The sequence below is a fragment of the Micromesistius poutassou genome (genome assembly GCF_964030765.1).
Source record: "Micromesistius poutassou genome assembly, chromosome: 3".
NCBI lineage: Eukaryota > Metazoa > Chordata > Actinopteri > Gadiformes > Gadidae > Micromesistius > Micromesistius poutassou.
The window spans coordinates 9,293,651-9,310,209 of NC_140273.1; the positions used below are offsets into that span (position 1 = coordinate 9,293,651).

A 16,559-nucleotide genomic window follows, 5' to 3' on the forward strand; every position below is an offset into this window, starting at 1 on the left:
TAGATAGATGCAGTTACGACATCGGTAAAGCACTGTTTCTAAAATATGGAAGTCACATCAAATACATTTCAATTAAAAGTACACTACTACAATCATAATATTAGTCAAATATTTATCTGCAATTTCTTTGGCTTCCCACAAATTTTGGTTTGAATAATATTAATTTGGTCAAATGCAAATTCATAGTTAGAGATAGATGAAAGACGACAGAACAACTCATCAATAACATGGCTGTCACTAAGCACAAGATCAGATCTTCATGTGGATGATCCAAGGGTTGACTCGCTTCCGGTAAACAAACAATTGTTTTTTCTACTTCATAAGTAGCCTCTTTTATTATTTATTATTATTTATTTATTATTTATTATTATTTACATCTACGTTTTGTTCATTCACCATCCTTATCCTCGTCCTTCTTCACATCCTCCTTTGTGTCACCTTCCTGTTCATCGCCTTCTTTCATCTCTTCCACTTCCACTTCCTTTTCTTCTCTCGTCTCCTCTACTGCCACCGTTTCTCCCGGGGTCCCTTCCTGTTCTCCGTCCTCCTCGTCCATCACCTCTTCTCCCGACAGGATCTCCAGCTCCCGGATGTGCTGCCTCAGAGCCACATCTGCGCTCTTGTGTTTGATAAGGACCTTCCTCAACTTCATCTGCATCAGTTCCATGATGCTGTACAGGCGGTTGACCTTCTCCTCCAGTTCCTTGACTTCCGGCTTGATGTTTGCCGGGTCCAGGTCTATGAGATTGTCCTTCATCAGGATCTGCTTGCCCTTCTCCTCCAGCATTCCCTTGGCATCAGGGTACTCTGTGAGGGACTCCATCAGGTCATCCTTGGACAGGCAGAAGAGGTCAGAGTACCCGATGCTGCGAATGTTGGCTGTGCGTCGGTTCCCTGCCTTGCTGCCTTTGATGTTGAGAATGCTGATCTCGCCAAAGTAACTGCCGCTGCCCAGGACCACGAACTGGGTCACCCCGTCATCGGCCACCACAGCGAGCTGGCCGTCCTTGATGATGTACATCTCACGGCCAATGTCGCCTTTCTTGCAGATGTAGTCACCTGGGCTGAATACCTGTGGTCGCAGTTTCAGCACCAGCTCGATCAGCAGACCTGCCTCGCAGTCTGCGAAGATGCGGACCTTCTTCAGGGTGTCCATATGGACTTGGATGGCAAGCTCAGCTTTTAGTTTGTCCGGGAGATACCTCAGCACCTCCCTTTCGTCCTGGGCCTTGCCGTTATTCCAGAGGTAATCAAACCATTTGATAACCCGGTCTTCCAGATCCTTGCTGACTTTTCGCACCTATAAAGGGACAGACACCAACACATTCCAATGAGAATCAAAACATATTAATGATAGACGTGAGGATAAGAACACCATGAAGTCACTGTTAGTTATTTCATCCCAACCTGCATGTACTGCTTAATGTTGTCAATGCGGGACTGAAACTGGGCCTGGGCAGCATTCATGTTGGAGATCATGGTGGCAATGTTACCCACAATGGTGGCAAAGATCAGGACCCCAACTAGGAAGTCCACCACATGAAAGAAGAACTCAGAGTCTAGAGCTGGAGGCGGGGTCTCTCCGATGGTGGTCAGGGTCAGAGTGGACCAGTACAGGCTGAAGGAATACTTCCTCATGGCCAGTCCAAAGTCAGGCTGCTCGGGGTCATCCAAGGCCGGGTAGACCCAGTCGTCTGCACCGAAGCCAATGTACTTGGAAAAGGAAAAGAAAAAACACGCGTTCCAGTGGATGATGATGACGATGTACAAGATGAGGTTGCTAATGCGGAAGATGTTGGGGTAGTTTGTCTTGGTCTCTGTCTTTGTAAAGAACTCCATCATGCGGCCAATCCTCAGCAGCTTATTGAGGCGGATCTCAGGGTAGTCCAGGCCGAAATAAAGGTACATGACGTCCGTGGGGACCATGGAGACCACGTCCAGACGGAACTGTAAGCTAGTGGTGTAGTGTTCCATCAATAGCTTCTCGTCTTTTATCATCAGTCCCTGCTCCAGGTAACCTGCATGGAAGACATACATGTGAAGAGTCTTATGGCCCAATGCTAAACAGCTGATAAAAATCCCCTCTCAATTGAAAAAACATTTTAAGATGCCGGATGGATCGCCTGAAGTAATTTGCCTTTCACCTGTTCTGGTTCTGAAGGCCATATCCAAAAGGTAGATGAAGTCTGAGGTGTAATCAAAAACAACCCAATATATGAAGAAGTTATGTTGCAGCTCCTCAAAAGAGGCCCTGGAGGAAATATGGATCAGAAGAAGTATGATACAAATTAAAAGGTAGTTCATATAAATTTAAATAGCCATTTAATTACACTTCTAGATCCTATTAAGCCATTGGCCACAAGAACATCGATCTTCCTCAAAGGTCACAAACCTCACAACAACATAATTATAATAATGTGAATAATACATTTGCAAACATGACCTAAGAGACAACAAAACCAAGATTGCTCCTTTCCCCTGGGTAAATGGACTAAACAGAGAGCTGGGAACATAATGTTGATGGAAGCTGTGTATTGTTCTTGTATTGTATTGGAAAACAATAGAAGAACAATGTGCAATCCTGTGCATGGACGTAGATCCCACGGGGGACGGAGGGGTCTCCTCTAACTTCTGAAAAACATGAAGTTGTTCACCCCAATTATTTCAAAACAAATGATATATATTTTTATATTTTTAATAGAAGCTAACTCCACATTTGAAAAAAATGCACACATAAACCCAACCCTTTCTAAAGGTTTTGTTTATGCCCACCCTATGTATCCTGCACAGTGGTCTGAACCGTTTGTTACAGCAGATAATTTGATATACTTTGGTGATATTATTGATGTGTCCAGAAAGTTCAAGCGAAAGCCAGCCAGTATCCCAGTATCTCTCCTGTAGTCTCTCTCTACAGGTCATCACCTGGCTATGATGGTGGTCCAGTTGTACATGACGGGCAGAGTGATGATGAACAGCCAGTTGTAATACAGAGCACCAGCCGGGTTTATTACGAAGAGCTCTTTGGGCCTGAGAAAACACAAACACAACGGCCCTGAGGTTAACTCTGATGGGGAAAATAATATCTTGTTCACTACAGACAAACTCATAATAGTGAATAATTCACCCACTTATTCTTTTCTTTCTCCTTCTTCTCTTTTTCTTTTTTCTCTTGTTCCTCTTTTTCCTTGGCCTCCTTCTCCTCTTTTTCTTTTTTCTCTTGTTCCTCTTTTTCCTTGGCCTCCTTCTCCTCTTTTTCTTTGTTCTCTTGTTCCTCTTTTTCCTTTGCCTCCTTCTCCTCTTTTTCTTTGTTCTCATCTTCCTCATTATCCTTCCTAGAAGGAAAAGACACAAACACATCTGTCTTGTCTGAGCACCAACGCCTTCACTGCGCTCTACCGATGTAGTTGTTGTTGTCATCAACCGTAATTAAAACGTAATTAACTCTTTCTACTCTTTCTTTCGACTTTTTCTTCCCCATTGGAAAATAACACCATACATTTTATTATATTTTGTACACAAGCTGAAATGCCATTAAAAACACATCAAAGGGAGGCTGTATGGGATGATTTCTCTTCCTGTTCTCCTCACTCTTCATTGTTGTTGTTGTTGTTCATGTTCAGCAGAGGGTGAGAAGATCCACCAGGTTCCACTCTAGAAGACAACAAACATGTGTTGGTCATTTACAATAGTGATTGTTATTGTCTTATTGTGCTGCTGTTCCTCGGCATACAACATGTACTGTAGCTGTAGGAAGGGTTAGGGTTATAGGGCTTTCGGGTTAGGGTTATTGGGGTTAACCCATGAGACCCCCTGAAAGCCTCAAAAGCAAAATTTGAAGGGGGTCTCAAATTTCGTCCAAAAAAAAAAATTTTTTTTTTTTTTATTGTCACTAATGGTCATTTAAATGTGTTTAAGCTCACCATGTCCAGTATTCAGAATTTTAAACATTTATTCACAAATATGTTCTATTTTTTGCCAAGCGGAGCCAGCCAGTCCTGTGCGCGTATGCAAATTAGCCATGTGCGCCAAACAGAAGAAGGGCCCTATCTTGCGCCCGGCGCAATTGACTTTCTACACCGACGCATGTGTCGTTGCTAGTTTACACCCGGCGCAAAGCTGATTTTCCCCCGCAGCAACCAGGCACCACTATACTTGCGCCTGGAGAGGGGTGTCGGCGAAAAGCAGGGGCGTGATCCGGCGCAAATGATCCTACTTGGTGCTATTTTAGTGATCAAAAAAATGCGCCAATGCAATTGCGCCACTGACCGAAAAATACCTGGTCTATAGCGGATAGCGCAGTTGTTGTTGCTATTTTGACGTGCCATGGCAGGTCGGAACTACAACATAGCCGACGCTTACACACACGTAGGCTATACACAGCACAAACATGCAAACTATTAACCTGATTTAAATATTATGATGTCAAAGATTATTCATACGTGTGAAACTGCATAGAAATAGCGTGTGGATTGTGGAAACATTTCTTTCCATAGGGCTGCATGAATGAACACGAATGAAGTATAGTAGGCTATGTCATGCGTTAAAATAATAATAATAATAATAATAATAATAATAATAATAATAATAATAATAATAATAATAATAACAATAATACATTAGAGCAAAGTATATTCCAGGCTTCCGAAACAAAATCTAGTTTTAGCGTAAATGATTGGTTAAATTATTTGGGAAAGAACAGCTGATACAGCGGTAAGTTGTAGGCCTACTCTTAAATCAATGCATCTGCAAACACCGTACAGCAAACACATATACTCAGACATCGTGTACAAGCCCATTACTTTTAGGATTGATGAGTATTTGATCGTGAGAAAACATCGTTTTACCGCGAGTGAGTGTTTAAAAGAATGAATGAATGAGCGAATGAATGCGCGTGTGTGTGCGCGCCCATCTGTCTAAACATACGCAAATTAAACACGTAACGCATAATGCAGTCCATGGCGATGTATATTAACAGGGGGACACATGCATATTATGAACACAAGTCGATAACGATAATGTATACAATACTGGTAACAAACGATGTTTGTTAATGTATTGCCGCATACAGTGTGCGAAATACCCTTCAATATTCGGGGGGGTCCCCATCTCCCGATTGTTGCGCAATGTCGATCTAAATTTTTCTCATGCAGTAGGCCTATAGCATACTTAACAGACGTCAAGGCGCAAAGTCAAAATAGGCCTACTTTGTGGGCGGTTCTATGGCGCTGTTGCTATTCTGACGGCGAGATAAATGAGCTTTGCGCCCGGCGCAAATCTAAAATGGGTTGGGCTGAAACCCGTGTGTTTTGCGCGTAACATGCAATAAACCAATGAGAGTGGCATCTCCCATCCCCTTTAAGAGCCAGCGCATTTTGACTTGACGAGTTGATATTTTGACAGCGCGTTTGCAGTCTCCGCTGAGACAGATGCATTACCACATGAATTTCAAACTTCAAATGGCTCAGTTTATGGCCAAATAATAGGCCGAATTAACACATGGAATAGCGTTTTCTTCTCCAACTTCAGAAACACCGATTCGTCATGTAAATTGCGGCAAAGACAACTTAAAACATATGCGGACGCGGTCCTCGATGGCCGCAACTGTGGTGGGTTTTGAATGATATGCGGCCAGTGTGCGAAATACGGGGGGGTCCGGGCCCCCCCCCCCCCCCCCATGAGACCCCCTGAAAGTCTCAAAAGCAAAATTTGAAGGGAGTCTCAAATTTCGTCCAAAAAAAATATATATAGGCCTATATATATTTTATTGTCACTAATGGTCATTTAAATGTGTTTAAGCCCACCATGTCTCACCAGTATTCAGAATTTTAAACATTTATTCACAAATATGTTCTATTTTTTGCCAAGCGGAGCCAGTCCTGTGTGCTCACACACTTTGGGTTCACATCCAAAAATTTTCCGCGGAAATGAACGTTGTTAAAATTATCTATGATAATACTGGGGTCGACCCATTATCGCACACGGCCACGTGAAATGGACACGTACATGTACTACAGTGTTTTATATTGATAAGTAAGGTGTACAGAGCGTATTTTTGGCATACTTGTTCCTTGAATAGGCCTACATTTCTTGTATGAGAACCTTTATCCTTTCTTTTATCTGTTGCTGGTTGGTCGCAATCGTATGATAAACCAGAAATTGTGCAATAATAGGGGCCGTGCGATAATAGGCGTTAAGTATGCTATAGGCCTACTGCATGAGAAAATTTAGATCGATATTGCGCAACAATCGGGAGATGGGGACCCCCCCGAATATTGAAGGGTATTTCGCACACTGGTTATAGGGGGTTAGTGATTTAGGGCTAGGATTATAGGGTTGAGTTCAAAGGTTAGGGAATAGGGTTAGGGTGTAGAGTTGGGGTTAGTTTTAGGGTAAGGGATGTAGGGTTAGGAAACAGGGTTACATAGGGTTAGGGTTGGGGTTTAATGGTAAAGGGTTATATGGTAAAGGAACAGGGTAACATAGGTTACGATTATTATGTTCTTGGGTTAGGGCATAGGGTTAGGGTATAGAGTTAAGGTTAGTTTTAGGGTAAGGGATATAGCCTTAGGGAATAGGGTTATATAGGTTTGGCTTGTAGGGTTGGGGTTTAATGTTATAGGGATTAAGGAATGATTAAGGAATAGCGTTGCTTAGAATTATGGTTACTATGGTTATAATGTTACAGGGTTAGGGTATAGGGTTATAGGTTGTGTTTCATGGTTAGGGTCATAGCATCAGGGTTATGGTTATAGGGTTTGTGCTAGGGTTATAGGGCTTCATACATATCCTCTTCACTTTGCTGGTCCATCTCCACGTTGGTGGTGTCTGCCGACTCCCAGAGACGGGCGGAGCCGTGTGTAGTGCTCATGCCCAGAAGAGCTGTCTAGTTTAGCCTGTAAGATGTCAACAATAGACTCACTACATGGAGATGGTGACCACTAGAGGGGATCATGGGAACATCCCTAACATTATCTGGAATTGTTTCGTGTCAAGTTGAGATTGAGTCGAGTTTGATATGGGATATGAAAGTTGATATGAAACAGATTTAGTCTGTGAAAAACGATGCATCCTTTTTTATATAACATGACATTAAAACAGGTACATGGTATTTGAACAGGCATCCATTTTCTATTACATGGATAGCCATTCTACATCTCACATTTTCTCAACTTTTAATTTGCAAAACGTTTTAGAAAACCTCCTTAATAACTCCAGCCTGCCTAATCTCAGAGATGTAAGCCCTCTACCCTTGATGATGTATTACATCTTCCATGCTCCATCTGTTTTACTGTGGTCATAATTCATGTGCTCTGCATCTGCAATCTGCATATTAAATCCCCATAAGCTGCAGCCCAACTGTGTATATAAAACTTAAAAGAATATATATATCCAACTTACCTTTCCCACCAAGCTAATCTAGAGCGATGAGTCCATGTTTTTTTGTGATCTGAGTGGAGCACAGACAGGTTGCATTGCTCATAATATGAATGTATTGGCGAGCAGCCGCGTAATTAAACACAGCGTAGAGTCCCAGGAAGGAGACTAAGTTGTGAGTGACCCTGAGGGGGATCTAGGGGGATTAGAGGAGGATGAAAGTGGGTGAGGCCACCATTCATTCACTCTCCTTTCATTCACCCACTTTCACAGAGAACACGTGTATTCATCTTTTATCACAACTGAGACACAATCAATAAGAAACCACAAAGAAGCGAATGGCTACAGGGATTTTTTTACTTCAGGGAGAAGTAAAAAACATTCCTGCTTTTTACTCAGGAATGTAAAAAAAACAAAGAACAAAACATGCAATATGAAACAGGTCTGATCCTTAATATAAGGTGGTTTGTATTCCCCATAAAGGGGGACATTATGTCCAACATATATTGGAGGGATTCTAAGAGCTCCAGTCCTCACTGGCTGGCTAAGTGCTTACTCAGCACTCTATCCTATCCCCTCGATATCCTATTAAAGCTGTAGCAAATCCACCGGGAGTGTACCAGTTCTGCTGCTACTGTCCTACTGGAGCCACATGATCCCTTGTCCATTTATATGTGGTGATAAATGACAGCCCGAACCATCATATCTATGGATATAAGCTTGTAGCAGTGATTATTACAATGGTACATTTACTGCATGTCAATGAATCTGGAGATCCCATGCAGGAAGGTCTTTTGGCTGCAGTGTTGTGAGACTTATGGACAATTCCTCATTACATCCAAACAACAGAGCCGACAAGTAATAACAGAAATGCAATGTATATTATATATTTTAAGATTAACTATAGGTTTGATATGGAAATGATTGTTTAAGGATTGCTAAAAGATAAACATGTTATTCGGTAGGCCTAACACTATACAATAAAGGTAAAGAGGTTAACCATTACATAAGTTATGTGAACTAAGAGTTTATTTACAGTTCATTTAGTGTCTGGTAATCATTTACTATTATATAACAAATAAAAGTATAAAGTATAAATCAATACATGACTTAGTTAACATGAACACCATGTAAATGATTACTACACCATTATTAGTTACATGTTAATTATCAATACTCTAGTAATTGTTAGATAATGCTTATTACTGCATTAACTAATGTATGTTGATAGTTCATTATTGTACCCTTATTGTAAATGGTTAGACTACCTGTTAATCAATTGGATCCATTTTAAGTGTACAATAAACCTGATGAATGAATGCATTCAGACACCACATATATTTATTTTCACAGAGCAACACAAACATCAAGTATGCCTAAATGACATAAGAAACAAACATCAGTCTGAGCTGACCACATGCGACCTGTGATCTGACCAATGATCCGGCAAACTGACAATTAATTATTAAAAATCAGTCGCCGTCCGTAGGCTCCTTATCAACATGACCCAGGCCTACTGAGATATAATATTCAGGTCGGTAGGAGAGAAACTGAGGTCACAAACTGGGGCGACTACGCAGTCCCAGCCTGGACCTCCACGGGACCCGCTAGTACCACCAGCTCTGGCACCGCTTCCACCGCTACCACGGCAGCTTCCACCGCGACAGCCTCGACCGCGGGAGCCTCCACTGCGGCAGCCTCCACCGCGGCAGCCTCGACCACGGGAGCCTCCACTGCGGCAGCCTCCACCGCGGCAGCCTCGACCACGGGAGCCTCCACCGCGGCAGCCTCCACCGCTGGAGCCTCCGCCGCGGCAGCCTCCACCGCGGGAGCGGCGTCGGCTGGGATCTCAGCCGCGGCCGGGGCCTCCACTACGGCAGGGTCGACAGCCGCGGCAGCTTCGGCAGCCGGCTCGGCAACAGCTTCGGAAGCCGGCTCGGCCGCGGTTTCCGCCGCTGGTTCGGCCGCAGGTTCGGCCGCGGGTTCCGCTTCGGCCACGGGTTCTGCTTCGGCAGCCTCTGCTGCTTCCTCTTCCTCGGCTCCGTCCTCGCCAGCCTCCTCCGAGTTCAGTGGGGCGGCGGCTGCTTTGGGGGCGGCTGCGGCTTTTTCCTGGAAACACGAGGGAGGTTACTTAAAGCTGCTCTAGGTAAGATTCAAGAGTTTGAGAGAGAGACGTTGAGATAAGAGAGTTTGAGAGTTTGCGAAAGAGAGAGAGAGAGAGAGAGAGAGAGAGAGAGAGAGAGAGAGAGAGAGAGAGAGAGAGAGAGAGAGAGAGAGAGAGAGAGAGAGAGAGAGAGAGAGAGAAGGAGGAGAGGAGCGAGAGCAGAAAAGAGGAGAAGCACGCCTGATAGTTACTTAAAGCTGCTCTAGGTAAGATTCAAGAGTTTGAGAGAGAGAGTTTGAGAGTTTGCGAGAGAGAGAGACTCAGTCTAAAAGAGAAATTGTCTCATATGTAGGCAAGCAGCAGAACAGACTTTCTCACAGAGCATTTCACTCACTTATAGCTGATGGATAGATATGGTATTTCAAACATATTATGCTCAAATGATAGCTCTTAAATCTGACCTACAATTAAAAAAAAATGTGTGTTCTGTTGACTGCTCACCTCCTCTTCCTCTGAGTCATCGCTGGGCGGAGGAGCGGGGAGGTCTGCGGCGGGCGCGTCGCCCATCTGAATAAATAAAGGAAGGAGATGTGTTTGATAAGTTCACATGCCTATGGGCCTTATTCACAAAAGGGGTGGTCATCTCGGTTCCAAGCGCTAGCTAAGTGGGGCTTCTGAGTGAATGGCTGGTAGGGGAATAAGGCCCATAGAAACACAGACTAAACTGAGTCTGGACATCCAGTCTGAAGTAGCCTGATTAAGTGTGTCGTGTTCGTACCATTTGCTCCTCCATCGGGGAACCCTGAGGAGTTGAATAAAAAAAAAAAACAATTAGAGCGATCAATGGGCCTAGTTACTGATTCATTACATGGCATTGGTGTGTTTATGAGGGACTATGTTTCTTTTTTTGTTTATTTTAAATGACACCGAGAAACAAACCCCTGTAGCTACTGCTCCCTGAATGAAACAGAAACAAAACAACGGATCATGGCCATATTACTTCCTTCACGTCTCAACAGAAGGGTGGAGAAACTTCTCCTGGACAGACAGATCAGCTCCAGACGTTGAGAGAGAGAGTTTGAGAGTTTGCGAGAGAGAGAGAGAGAGAGAGAGAGAGAGAGAGAGAGAGAGAGAGAGAGAGAGAGAGAGAGAGAGAGAGAGAGAGAGAGAGAGAGAGTGAAAGTGAGAGAGTGAGTGAGAGTGAGTGAGTGAGTGTCACTAACCATCTGCAGGGAGCTCCGGTACAGCTCCATCATCTGCAGGGCAGCATTAGCATGTGCTGCCACCTGCTGGGAGAATTCCACATGAACCCACCGGACTATTTGGCAACAATCACAGCACGACACCGTCCAGAGCCATTCAGAGCCCCCAAACAGAATGGGTTGTGAGTAGTTGAAGCGAAGGAAATAAAAGTTACAAAAATATAGAATGAAAATATACCTCATTGCTTCCACTTTCTGGGACCTGGGGACAGGAGAAAGAGATTAAGGCTCTGAATACAATGGTTTTTTTTAAAGAATTTGAAATTATTCTCAAACATTTAAAAGTTAGACACAATGACTGAATTGATTGAACTGAATTAGCAAAATAGAAAAAGGTTTCATGTGTTCAATAACAGCTTGACTGATTTTTAAAGAGTTTGAAAGGATTCAGAGCTCCTACAGTTAAACATCCAAAAAAATATTAACAACTTACAGGAGCTGCGAGTGTTGCGCCCAGCATGCAGACCAACAATAACAGCGGCCACATTTTCTCCTGAGGAACAGAAAGTGTGTGTGTGTGTGTGTGTGTGTGTGTGTGTGTGTGTGTGTGTGTGTGTGTGTGTGTGTGTGTGTGTGTGTGTGTGTGTGTTTGCGTGTGTGTGAGTGTCAGCGTTAGATTTAGTGAGAGAGAGAAATTTAGTCAGAGAGTGAGAATGAGAGAAAAAGAGAAAAAATGGAAATTTGCACTTTGACAAATTACTTCTCTAGCTCCATTGAAACATGACAAGCTAAACATACACATTAAAAAATCTAAAAGTAAAATAAAGTAACATATCTCACCCTTTTCCTCTTGACAAGAACAGCTGAAAATGATTGCTTCAGGTAAAACAGTCATCTACTTTGACAGAGATGGATGCTATTTATACGCCCCACACAGCCAATCCACTTCAACCTTTGGGGCTTGAGAAATTTCCCAACACTCAACCAAAAAAAAAACATGTATGATGGCTCTTATGTTTAATTACACGCTGCACATAAGTACACATACCCTCGTAATTGCCCCAAAACACAAACTCAAACCTATGGGGGAAGTATAAGCAACTATATTCCCAGTAATTATGCTGGATAGTTCAGCCGTGCAGAGTCAGTCCTGCCTTCAGTAGAGTATAGATCCATAGAGTATCTGGTTATACAATCATATGGCTGTCATTGAGCCAAGGGTGAAGGGAGGGGATTGACAGTGTTTCATAGCTGACACTTCACTTTGCTGCTTTTGTTTTCCTCTTGACGACAACTTGTATTTGCTTGATCTCAGGACGTTCCTCAAATCCAGGTCTGTTCATGCTTACTTGTGCACCTTTGAAAGGTTCCTGTCATGGTTTTGAGTCGTTTTTTGGTTTCCAAATCAGATAATGGATATAATATCCTACACTGTTATTTTTAATTAAGTATTCATGTCATTCCTTCAATTATATGGTATAGGTTTTAAATATATATAATATGAATAAAGCGAGCCAAGCCTTTTCATGTTCTATCCCAATATGCCTTTGTTTCCTTGCCATAAAAGTTATTTTAAAAGAAAGAGGAAAGAAAACATTCTTCTCTCTAGCTGTTGCACAATATCTGTGTAACAGTGTGTGTAAGTAGAAAGTGTGTATGAATTGAACCTCGGGCCAATTCCTGAAGAGCCCAGCCAGCTTTGGATTCTTATCAGCCTTCCATTAGACACACACAACGTATTTGATAAATCAACCCTAGATCTATCATCCAAACGCTATCAATATCAAAGGTCCGATGGAAAAGAGGGGACAGGTGCTTCATAAGCGGTATGCTGCACATGGCAGTTCATTTCAGCGTGTTAAGGCATGGCTCCATACATGGGGGAGGGTTTATATATCCCGGGGGAAGACAGCGAGATGGCCTCGCCGAGGAGCAGGGGAGGCCGTTGAGGGCCCGTGTGAAGGCTCACCTGAAAGGGGATCAGAGACCCGCTGAAGGGCTCCGTCTCGTCTGTGTCACGGCAAAGAGCACAGCCATCACACATGAGTGTCTTGCGGGAGTTTATAACAGAGACTTGTGATGTAGGTGGCGAATGCCTGTCTCGTGCGATACATATCACAGTGCGTTGCGAGCCGGGATCCCAGACCCGTGGAGAGTAGACCAATGCCCGTAGGCATCTAGGAGGTCATTTTTCTAGAGATATAAAATAAAATCAGAAACTATAACAACAAGTCAGCGGTTGAGAACCTTTTCGAGACTTCTGTTGTGCCCCAGTGTCATCTGCAAAGAACATATACTATTCTTTATGTCCTGACGGACACGACCTTCGGCGGGGAGTCCTTCTAACACATGACTGACGCGAGACCTTATCCACCTATAGTGGCCATATTGGAATCTTTGGGGAAACCATGACAACTCAATGGAAATGCATTGTAAATGCTGCTTTGGTGGGGAAACAGAGCACAGGATTCAAAAAGATGCCTTGAGGAGTCTGAACCCTGTAATAGAACAATGGAATGCTGCAACACCAAACAATACCAAGATGGTAATAAGGAATGAGTATTAATTCATGTGGCTAATTCTATGCAGGTTCAATTTTGGCCTATTAGTCAGGGAACAAAAACTCAATCCCAGCGCTGTACTGTGTCCTCGGAGCTACCTTATCCATAGTCATTGAGAGGCTTCCAGGCAGCTTCAAAATAATTTCAGGATTGCATTCAATGCATTTGCCAGAGGAGAAGTGTAAGGCAACGGGGCTGGTGGTGGTGTCTTTGTGTATCTGTTCACTCGTGTCCGTCTGTGTGTGCACTTACAAAATGGATGAGCAACGCAGATCTACAGCTTAAAGCTGCAGGCTCCAGCCCTAGACGTAAATAGTTTGACAAGGTGGCGCCTGTGTATTTGTCTAGCGCTCGCACTTGTCTCTGTGCTCAACGGAGGGCCTGTTGTTACAAGTAGGGATCCTGGGGCGAGGAGAGAGAAGATGAAACATGCAAGCATAGCCGCCATAATTGTCTAAGCTATAAGGTATCTGTCAGTGACTGCTATAGATGCCTATAGATCAGCCATCAACAACCAGTTTGAGTTCAACTGGTTGAACTCTGAGGCGTTTCAAGAAGATTGCATGACGAACGAAAAACAAAGATACAACAAACAATGTTGTATCTTTTAATGCAGGCAGTTCTATTTAAGCCATAAATGTCATGTGGTTATGTACTGGGCTTTTAAGCTTGTTGCCGTGGCTTGATGGGGATGGAAGAAAGTGAAATGGCAGCGGTGGGTTTTTGATTTACGAATGGAAGTTGACGTGGAAATAATTGACTAGATGGAAATTGAAGACTAGATCAAGGGACAGAGAAATGAAGGCTTTGGCTGGTACAAATAAAAGGTTTCCACTCCTTTCATCACTTGAGCGACCACAATGATGAAAGGAGACACAGTATACTATCTTTGCAATTACTGATGTTAAAGCGGATGTTCATTTATCTGAAATGGAAAGGCCTCTTGAGTAAGACACATTGCTACACTCTGACTTCATTTGAACCCCAATGGAGAAAAATAGCGTTTCATCCAGAAGTGCTTGATATTGATTTAACGACTATTCACCCAACTATTTAAATTATGTTTTGTTCTCCTTTCTTATTTTAGTTGCATTTTCCCGTCTGACTTTAGGGACGTGTAAGCTTTCACACAAATGATTGGCTTATAGTCACTATAGTCACTCTATTGACTGAATGAATTAATAGAGCCTCTGCAACACTCTGCAACACTCTGCAACACAAAGTAGCATTTAGAAATAATAATTTCCAAAGCGCTATGGTAATAAAGAGTGAAACAGTCAAACAGAAAAAAATGAATTACCCCCCTGAAGCTCAGGGGGTTGTTTTGCAATAACCCTAACAGCTACTTTCAATCCCAAACCTTATCTGCTCTGAGAATATCCCTTTGATTGCTTTAAGACTTTCCAGCCTCCCCTCCCTCCGACGGCCCCTGCAGAGCCGTGAACCTGTGATTATGAGAATGTCGGACTGAAAGGCAGGCCCCCTGCTTAGGAGGCAGGGATTGCTTCATCTATTTCAGACACGACTCTCCGCACAGCGCAGGCCTTAAAGAACACAAGCCTTTACACAGCCATGCTGGTTTCTAGAGCCGAGGAAGGTTCATGCATTCGGTTACATTGTAACAAAAAGAGTCACAGGATTGTTTAACAACATAATATGCAGGTAATGAGTGTAGGCCAATATATAGTTTTTTGTGTAATGCACAGATTTGTTCATACTTATTTGAATTGTTCTATTCTTCTATGAAATGTTTATATTCTAGAATGAGAGCCATTGGAACGTGACCCCATTTCCCCCTAGGGGAACAAAAATGTATTTCTGATTCTGATTCTGATTTTAATATTGTACATTCACAATGTACAATTTGGACCTGAATTCTTATAAGAAGGAGATCTTTTTCAGCCTGTGAACTCTGAACATGAAACAACGAGATGGTATAATAACTACAATAAGTCAAGAACAATTACATGCATGTCTATATGTGCAGAAACAAGATGAGACTGAATTACAGGTAAAACCAGCCATTAACACACAGCACACATTGTTGTATTGCAAACTATTAATGATAAGAGGGTGATGGATGTAGTTAAACCATGTCCCATCTTCAAGGTCCGGGGTTTCTTCCCAAATGTCCTTAATTACCTTTTTCTAAATTCACTCAAGTAGCTTTTGATAAAATTGTCCACTAAGATTAGAGAGAGACAAAAATAATTTATTTTGTAATGATTTCCAACTTAAAGTGAACATAATAATAATAATAACAGGCCATTTGTAGCGTGTCACATACTGTTTTCAGGTTGATCACGGCTGGAACTTGCAGGTGCTGTTTCAGCTGCTTCAAAAACAACTACTATTCAGCTGAGCGCAAATAAAACCAGGGATTACGATCACATACCAAAACACACATTACATTACGTCAATTGTTTTACTTCACAGTGTGTGCTGAAAGCTTTTACAGCGACTGTTTTCCTTCGCCTTGGTTTATCTTGTCGTTGAATTTCTTTTGTTGACTTTCCTTTCAGCGAAGGCAGACTCCTCGTCTGAGTGAAGGCATTTAGGCTGTGAAAGATTTCAACATTGATTTGTTTGAACGCATAGAAATGAAGTTGACGGAGCATATAGGTTTGAATATCTAGTTGCCTATAGTGAATAAAAACATGTTGCATGTGGTACAGAATGTGCTATGGAGTAGAACTGGCAGTACAACTTGGGCTGCTAGATAGTTTCTGACAATAAATGTTGCTATTACTGCTACTGTTGCTATTAGGCCTACTCTTTATATTTATATTATTATTAGTTAGAAGTAGAAGCTATTAAAATTGCTATTACTATTGTTATATTATTGCTATTGCTATTGTTGTTACTAATACTATTACTAGTCATTTCTATTGCACTCACTTACTCCAACTAGAGATCCAAAGCACAAAACAGTTATAAGGGTTGCTTGAGAACAGGGGTTTTTATTCAGTGTGAAAAAGGCACATTACAATGTAAAAAATGCACAGAATGCAAAACATATTTGAACCTGTCACACGTCACACCCTGCACTATTTCTCCTACAAAACGAGGTAAGCGTTCTAGAGAGGGTATGTCAAGCCTATGCAAAGAAGCGCGCAGATATTCGGCTGTATCCACATGATCATGCATGCGTGTGTTGTTAAAAAGGTGCATTTTGCCATATATCATGTCATTTCAACCCTTGACTAACTGAAAGCGGGAACATGAGCAGCTATTTGGAGAACAGATTAACCAAGCATGCATGGATATAATCGTTACTTCCCAAAACATATTAAGATAAAGTAAGTTGAGCTTAAGAAG

General features: G+C 42.5%; 1 protein-coding gene across 1 annotated transcript; it reads right to left on the minus strand.

The window, feature by feature from the left end:
• Positions 1–388: 388 nt before the first annotated feature.
• cnga1a (cyclic nucleotide gated channel subunit alpha 1a) lies at positions 389–6,868 on the minus strand (the record flags this gene model as incomplete). Its single annotated transcript, XM_084465425.1, has 7 exons — positions 389–1,300; positions 1,408–2,018; positions 2,145–2,251; positions 2,923–3,027; positions 3,129–3,332; positions 3,589–3,651; positions 6,783–6,868. 7 exons carry the CDS (start codon positions 6,866–6,868, stop codon positions 389–391), a joined length of 2,088 nt encoding a protein of 695 aa, XP_084321551.1.
• Positions 6,869–16,559: the final 9,691 nt, after the last annotated feature.